The sequence below is a fragment of the Oxyura jamaicensis genome (genome assembly GCF_011077185.1).
Source record: "Oxyura jamaicensis isolate SHBP4307 breed ruddy duck chromosome 26 unlocalized genomic scaffold, BPBGC_Ojam_1.0 oxy26_random_OJ73008, whole genome shotgun sequence".
NCBI classification, from domain to species: Eukaryota; Metazoa; Chordata; class Aves; order Anseriformes; family Anatidae; genus Oxyura; species Oxyura jamaicensis.
In genome coordinates, this window is record NW_023304753.1 from 1 (window position 1) to 7,756 (window position 7,756).

General features: G+C 70.7%; 1 protein-coding gene across 1 annotated transcript; it reads left to right on the forward strand.

The window, feature by feature from the left end:
• Positions 1–6: 6 nt before the first annotated feature.
• ELAPOR1 (endosome-lysosome associated apoptosis and autophagy regulator 1) lies at positions 7–7,650 on the forward strand. The gene is made up of 21 exons (XM_035312999.1): positions 7–177; positions 749–941; positions 1,794–1,941; positions 2,018–2,098; positions 2,385–2,490; positions 2,567–2,716; positions 2,867–2,955; positions 3,057–3,234; positions 3,346–3,474; positions 3,552–3,642; positions 3,718–3,823; positions 3,892–4,029; positions 4,100–4,354; positions 4,734–4,907; positions 5,339–5,516; positions 5,663–5,759; positions 5,836–5,937; positions 6,393–6,519; positions 6,622–6,800; positions 6,901–7,066; positions 7,449–7,650. The coding sequence occupies exons 2-21, from the start codon at positions 781–783 to the stop codon at positions 7,515–7,517; spliced, it is 2,724 nt and encodes a 907-aa protein (XP_035168890.1). The 5' UTR covers positions 7–177; positions 749–780; the 3' UTR covers positions 7,518–7,650.
• Positions 7,651–7,756: the final 106 nt, after the last annotated feature.

Here is a 7,756-nt window from a genome sequence, read left to right on the forward strand (position 1 = left end):
GGGGGGGGGATCCGTCCCCACGGGGTCCCGGCTCTCCTGTGCGTTCTCTCTTCCAGTCCGAGTACCACTACGAGTACACGGCGTGCGACAGCGCGGGGGCGCGGTGGAGGGTGGCCGTGCCGCACACGCCGGGACTCTGCACCGGGCTGCCGGACCCCGTCAAGGGCACCGAGTGCTGTAAGGTTGGGGAGCAGGAGCGGCAGGGGGGGCTTCTGATGATCAGCAGGGGTAAAAGCCTAGCAGAAAAAGGAGGGGTGGGGGGGGACAAGGCTGAGCCTTCCTCCCGGGGAGCAGCTGCGAGCCGAAACGCGGCTTCTCATAAGCCTGGTGGCAACGCGGTGCCTTCAAAGGCGCCGGCAGGATCCAGCTGCTCCGTAGCAATAAACACTCATTAACGGAGCCGTCGGTGCGGCACGGGGACGGCTGCAGCGGGGCCGTCCCTGGGATGCCGTGGGGCAGACAGAAGCCCCTCCGAGGAGGGTGGGTTGGGGGCTGTGCCTGGCCCGCACCACGTCTCGTCCCGGGGTCCCTTCCCGGCTGCCACTTGCTGCGTTGTAAGGCAGCGGCACGGCCACAGTCACCCGTCCAGGGCCGCTCTCCCTCCCGCTGGGGGCCGTGCAGGATGCTCAGGATGGGGTTGGGGGGGGGGGGGGTCCCGCTGGGAAAACAGAGCTGGGGGCGGTGAAGGCAAAGCAGTGCCGGTGGGAGGGGGCAGCGGCAGCACTGATGCCCCCCTGCACGCGGGCAGCTTTCTCCTGCAAGGCAGGTGAGTTCCTCGACATGAAGGCGCAGTCGTGCAAGCCCTGCGCCGAGGGCACCTACTCGCTGGGCACCGGCGTGCGCTTCGACGAGTGGGACGAGGTCCCCCACGGCTTTGCCAACGTCGCCACCAACCTGGAGGTCGACGACAGCTTCGGCGACACGGTGGAGAACTGCACGGCGTGAGTGGCCGCGGGCTGGGGGCTTCCTGCCCAGCAGCTGCCCGGGTACCGACAGCCGGGGGCTGCAGCGTGCTCGGGACACATCCGTGCATGGAAAATTCGGGGGGGGCCCCCCGCCCCCGGCCCCCGCCTTGCCCATCCCTGGCAGCCCCGAAGCAGCCCAGCCACGGGGAGGGGACATCCCAGCAGCCTCATCCCACCCTGGGTCCCCGTCCTGGCTCGCCGCAGCCCCCCAGCCCCATCACGGAGGGAGCTGCTGCCTGGGGCCCTCCCCGCTGCTGCCGCACGAGCCGGCGCCTTTGTTTTCCACCACGGGCCTTTGATCAGCGCCGGTGGCAGCCGTCGAGCCCCGCCGTGCCAGCAGCCTGCGCCTGCCACGCGCCGCAGCGTCGATGCAGCTTGCAAATGTAACCTACTTCCAGCAGCCTTTAATCATTCACCCGCGGTCCCGGCGCCGCAGGATCCCCCTCCCGCAGCCCACCCGCCTCTCAGCCCCCTTGGCTGGGGCAGCACCAGGGGTGGGCTGGCAGGGGGACGTCCCCTTGTCACCGCGCCCTGACGTCCCCTGGGTTCTCCCCAGCATCCGGAGCTACCCGGCGCTGCATTTCCCCCGGCCCTTTTGCACACCCCTAACCTCGTTGCCTCCTCAGCACCCTGCAGGTGCAGCGATGGCACCTTCTGCTGTTCCAGCCCTCTGCTTCCTTGTGCTGTCCCCGAGCCCTGTGACCCAGCGCTGTCACCTGTCCCCACTGCCCCTTTCCCAGCACCCTGGCCACGGCAAGGTTCAGACCTCGAGATGCCCCGGGGACGGAGCCTGTGTCACCCCGTGCCGCTCTGTGTCACCTGCCCCAGGTCGACGTGGGTGCCGCTGGGTGACTACGTCGCCTCCAACACGGACGAGTGCACGGCCACCCTCATGTACGCCGTCAACCTGAAGCAGTCGGGCACTGTCTCCTTCGAGTACATCTACCCCGACAGCAGCATCGTCTTCGAGTTCTTTGTAGGCGCTGGGCGCGGGGCAGGGGTCCCGGGTGCACGGTGGGGTTCCCCTCGTGACGCCGTCCCCGTCCCCGCAGGTGCAGAACGACCAGTGCCAGCCCACGGTGGAGGAGTCGCGCTGGATGCGGACCACGGAGAAGGGCTGGGAGTTCCACAGCGTGAGCGTGGGGGGCGGAGGTGGCACAGGGGGATCCACGGCACAGCCCCCGGGGAAGCCCCCCAGGGCTCCCAGCCAGGGTCCTTGTCACAGCCCCCCTGAAGGGTCCCCCGCCGCAGCCCCCCTGGGGTCATTTGTCACCCCTCCCAGGTCCCTTGTCACCTGAGGGCACGAAGGGTGGGGGTCAGTGGAGGCAGATGGGTGGGTGCCGTGACCCCCCCCGTGGGTTCCAGCCCCTCCCCATCCCCGGGATCCCCCCGCTCCCACCCACCCCTTGCCGCTCGCAGGTGGAGCTGAGCCGCGGCAACAACGTGCTGTACTGGAGGACCACGGCGTTCTCCGTGTGGTCCAAGGTCCCCAAGCCCGTGCTGGTGAGGAACATCGGGATCACAGGTAGGTGGGCACAGGGTGGGGGGCTCCCGCTGTGCCCCCCGGCCCCCCCCCACCCTGAGCACCTTCCTGCTGCCAGGAGTCGCCTACACCTCCGAGTGCTTCCCCTGCAAACCCGGCACCTACGCCGCCGCCGCCGGCTCCTCCTTCTGCCAGCTCTGCCCCGCCAACACCTTCTCCAGCAAAGGCGCCACCGCCTGCCAGCCCTGCGAGCCGGCCACCTACGCGGGTGAGAGCCGCGCGTCCCCGTCCCCGCTGCCCCTGCAGCCCCGGGATGCTCGGGGATGGCAGGGGGATGCTCCGAGGGATGTCCCCGCGGGGACATGGAGGACATCCCGGGGTGCCCCCTGGGGACCTCACCGCTGTCACCGCCCGGCAGAGCAAGGCTCCGCGTCCTGCAAGGTGCGGCCGCCCTGCACGGACAAGGATTACTTCTACACGCACACAGCTTGCGATGCCAACGGGGAGGTACAGCCCCACCGCCCCCCCCCTGCCCCGGTCCCTAGGGCCCCCACAGGCTGTCCCCGCGCCCTCCCGGTGCCAGCTCACCCTGTGCCCCCCCTGCCCAGACCCAGCTCATGTTCAAGTGGGCAGAGCCGAAAATCTGCAACGAGGAGCTGCCGCAGGCAGCCCAGCTGCCCCCCTCGGGGGTGAAAACCAAGTGTCCCCCCTGCAACCCTGGGTTCTTCAAAAGCAACAGCAGCACCTGCGAGCCCTGTCCCTACGGCTCCTACTCCAACGGCTCAGGTAAGGAGGTCCCCGGGGCCGTCCCGTGGGGTGTCCGGGCACCCTCCAACCCCGGGGGGGGGGGGGGACGTGGGTGCTGCCCCCCTGCAGGGCTGTCCCCGGTGTCCCCAGGCTGCGTCCGCTGCCCGGCCGGCACCGAGCCGGTGCTGGGGCTGGAGTACAAGTGGTGGAACGTGCTGCCCCCCAACATGGAGACCACCGTGCTCAGCGGCATCAACTTCGAGTACAAGGGGATGGCAGGTACCGCCGGGCGCCGTCCCCTCCCCGTCCCCACGGGCAGCAGGGAACCTCGCCGAGTCGTCACCTCGTCCTTGCAGGCTGGGAGGTGGCTGGGGACTACATCTACACGGCGGCAGGAGCCTCCGACAACGACTTCATGATCCTCACGCTGGTGGTGCCCGGCTTCAGGTGAGCACGTCCCCACGGGGACGGTGGCGCTGCCGTGGAGCGGGCGGCCGTCCTCACTGTCCCCTGTGTCCCCAGTCCCCCACAGCCGGCGCTGGAGGACGGGGACAGCAAGGAGGTAGCCAGGATCACCTTTGTCTTTGAGACCATCTGCAGCGTCAGCTGCGAGCTCTACTTCATGGTGGTGAGTGGTGGCGGTGGGGTGGTGGGGCCGGGCCGCGGGGTGTCCCACGTCCCCCCGTGTCCCCGCAGGGTGTCAATTCCCGCACCAACACGCCGGTGGAGACGTGGACGGGGCCCAAGGGGAAGCAGTCGTACACCTACGTGGTGGAGAAGAACGCCACCATGAGCTTCACCTGGGCGTTCCAGCGCACGCCCTACCACGAGGCGGTGAGCTGGGGACGGGGACGGGGACGGCGGCGTCCCTTTGGGTGATGCTGACGGCTGCTCCTGGCGCCAGGGCCGGCGGTACACCAGCGACGTGGCCAAGCTCTACTCCATCAACGTCACCAACGTGCTGGGTGGGGTGGCCTCCTTCTGCCGACGCTGCGCCCCCGAGCCGGGGGGGGCCTGCGCCCCCTGCCCCCCGGGGCACGCCCTGGACCACACCACCGGCGCCTGCCAGCCCTGTCCCCCTGGCACCTACCTGCGGGGACACCCGCCCGGCAGCACCCCCACCTGCCAGCCCTGCGGCCCCGGCACCCACAGCAACCAGGTGACCGTCCCCGCCTGTCCCCGACGGTGGCATCCCCAGGGGTGACAGCAGACCCCAGGCAACCCAGATGGGCACCAGAGGAGGGCACCAGCCCCTGGCCATCCCCAAGGGGGTGGCACCAGCCCCTAATGCTTGACACCAGCCCCCGGTGGCTGGCACCATGCCCTAGCAATCCCCAAGGGGGGGGCACCAGCCCCTCTCCCGTCCCCATGCGTGGCCGCATTCGGCCCCCAGTAGCTCCAATGGCTGGCAGCACCCAGCCCTGCAGGGCTGTTACCCCCCCTGGACATCCCCAAGTGGGTGACACCCTCTGGGTGGCACGATGGGACCCCGGCTGGGTGACACCGCGCCCCCCCTGAATGCTCCCCCCCCCGGCCAGGTCCGCTCCCTCTGCTACAACAACTGCAGCTTCTCGCTGGCGCTGCCGGGCCGCACGCTGCACTACGACTTCTCGGCGCTGGCCGCCAGCACGGCGTTCGCCAGCGGCCCCAGCTTCACCTCCAAGGGCCTCAAGTACTTCCACCACTTCAACGTCAGCCTCTGCGGCAACCGCGTGAGTGTGGCGCGGGGGGCGCGGGGGGCACACGCGGGCGGGCAGCTGTGTGCGGGCAGTTGTGTGCACCACGCGTGTGTGCACAGCTGAACGAACACACACGGGCAAAGTCCCCGTGCACGGCAGGCGCAGTCAGGCGGTTGTGCTCACATTGAGGCGTGCGAGCACAGCTGCACGCACGTGGCCACACGCAGGCTTTGTGCAAACACGCGTGTGTGCACGCACGGTCACGCCAGCACACGCAGTGCGTGCGACCTGCGCGTAGGCACGAGCACACGCCTGTGCAAACGCTGGTGTTCAGTTGCCCAAAGCCAGGGCGAGGTGCGTACACGTGGGCATGCACGCTCACACGCGCACGGTCGGGCACGTGCACACCCCCCCACGTGCACGCCGTGCCCCCGCCGCGTGTCACGCGCCCGCCCCGCCGGCAGGGCAGGAAGGCGGCCTCGTGCACGGACAACGTGACGGACGCGCGGCTGCCGGACGAGGGGGGCGCGGGCCGGGTGGTGACGTCCCACGTGTGCCAGGCCATCGTGGTGCCCTCCGACGTGGTGGGCTACCGGGCGGTGGTGTCCTCGCAGCCCGTCAGCCTGGCTGACCGCGTCGTGGGTGAGCGGACAGAGCCCCCTTTTCGCCTTGATCCCTGCCCCTGGGGGCGTCCGGGCACGCTCAGCACCTGCAGGCGCTCGTGGCACCCGTGGGTGCTGGGACCCCCCCGGCACCGGGGACGCGGCGTCACCCCGCTGCCATCGCAGGTGTCACCACGAGCCCCACGCTGGACGGCATCACCGCGCCCGCCGAGCTCTTCCCCCCTGCCAGCCCCGAGCTGCCCGACATCATCTTCTTCTACAGGTGGGGCCGGGACCCTGGGGGCATGGGAGGGGGACCAGGGGCCTCGCTGACCCCCCACCCCCCGGTGCCACCACAGGTCCAGCGAGGTGACGCAGTCGTGCAGCGGGGGCCGGGCCACCACCATCCGCCTGCGCTGCGACCCGCTGCAGCCAGGCACCGGCAGCCTGGCTGTGCCCAGGTGGGTGACACCGCTGGGAACCCCCGTGGTGGCATGGAGGGGGAAAGCCAGCCCTAAATTCCGCCCCCCCCCCCCCCCCCCAGGTGTCCCCCAGCTCCTCCTGTCCCCACACACCGCAGTGCCAGAGGGAGGGGGGCAGCCACCCCCCTTGTCCTGGTGGGTGCCACCCCTGGGGACGCCGGAGGCACAGGCGCATCCTCGCAGCCCCGCACTGCCGGAGGGGTTTCCAGTGCTAAATCCCTCCCCCGATGTCCCCCAGCTCCTGTCCCCACACGCCTCAGTGCCACAGGGAGGGTGGCACTCGATATCCTCACTTTGGGGACAGCCCCCCCCCGTGTCCCCCACGCTGGGTACCACGCCGGGGGCACAGCGCTGCCGTGGGGAGGGCGGCACCCGGGGGTCCTTGGTTTTGGGGACAGCCACCCCCATGTCCTCGCCGCGCCGCGTGTCCCCAGCAAATGCCCCGAGGGCACCTGTGACGGCTGCACCTTCCACCTGCTGTGGGCGACGGCCGAGGGCTGCCCGCGCTGCTCCGCCGGCCACTTCCGCGCCATCGTGGGCGCCTGCCAGGGCGGCCTGCAGGTACGGGGGCACCGCGGGGCTGTGGGGGGCTGTGGGGGGGGACACGGGGACGCCCCGCTGAGCCCCCTGTGTGTGTCCCCCCCCCGCCACGCACACACGCAGAGGACCACCTACGTGTGGCGGGAGCCCCGGCTGTGCCGCGGGGGGCAGCGCCTGCCCCCGCCGAGGGTCCGCAGCTGCCGCAGCGCCGATTTCTGGCTGAAGGTGGGGGTCTCGGTGGGGACCTGCGTGGCCGTGCTGCTGGCTGCCCTGGCCGCCTACTTCTGGAAGAAGAACCAGAAGTGAGTGGGGGCCGCCGTGGGGAGGAGGAGGAGGAGGAGGAGGATGCGAGGACCCCCCCCCCTCACCTCCCGGGGCTGACGGGGGGCCGGGGGTCCCCAGGCTGGAGTACAAGTACTCCAAGCTGGTGATGAACGCGGCGGCCAAGGAGAGCGAGCTGCCCGCGCCCGACAGCTGCGCCATCATGGAGGGCGAGGACGCCGAGGACGAGCTCGTCTTCGCCAGCAAGAAGTCGCTGCTGGGCAAGATCAAGGCCTTCACCTCCAAGGTGGGCGCCCGCCGGGGGGCACGGCCGCGGGGCCGGCGGAGGAGCCACGTGGGGACGGGGGTGTCCCAGGGGACGGGGGCGTCACAAAGATGGGGATGGGGTGCCACAGGAATGGGGGTGTCACAAGGACTGGGGGCATCCCAGGGGACAGGGATGTCACAGGGGACAGGGTGTCCCAGGGGATTGGGATGTCACAAAGATGGGAGTAGGGTGCCACGGGAATGGGGGTGTCACAAAGACGGGGAGCGTCCCAGGGGGTGGGGGCGTCACAAAGACGGGGGGATCCCCGGGGATGGGGGATCCCCGGGGATGGGGGATCCCCGCTGTGGGGTGTCCCCGCTGTGGGGGTGTCCCAGTGCCTCAGTGTCCCCGCTCCCCGCAGCGCACCCCGGACGGCTTCGACTCCGTCCCGCTGAAGCCGTCGTCCGGCGGCACCGACCTGGAGCTGTGAGGGGGCCATGCCTGCCCCCCCCCCCAAGCCCCCATGGCCTTACGGACCCGCGGAGCCCCGGGGCGCTTTTGTACCCCCCCAACTCCCCCTGGGAATAGCCACGAAATGGGGGGGGGGGGAGCCAGCGTGGCCCCGTAACCCCCCCAGCTGCACAAGGGAACACCGGGAGCAGCCCCTGCGTGTGCGGGGGGTGCACACGTGTGTGGCAGGCGTGGGGGGGGGCACACGTGTGTGGCAGG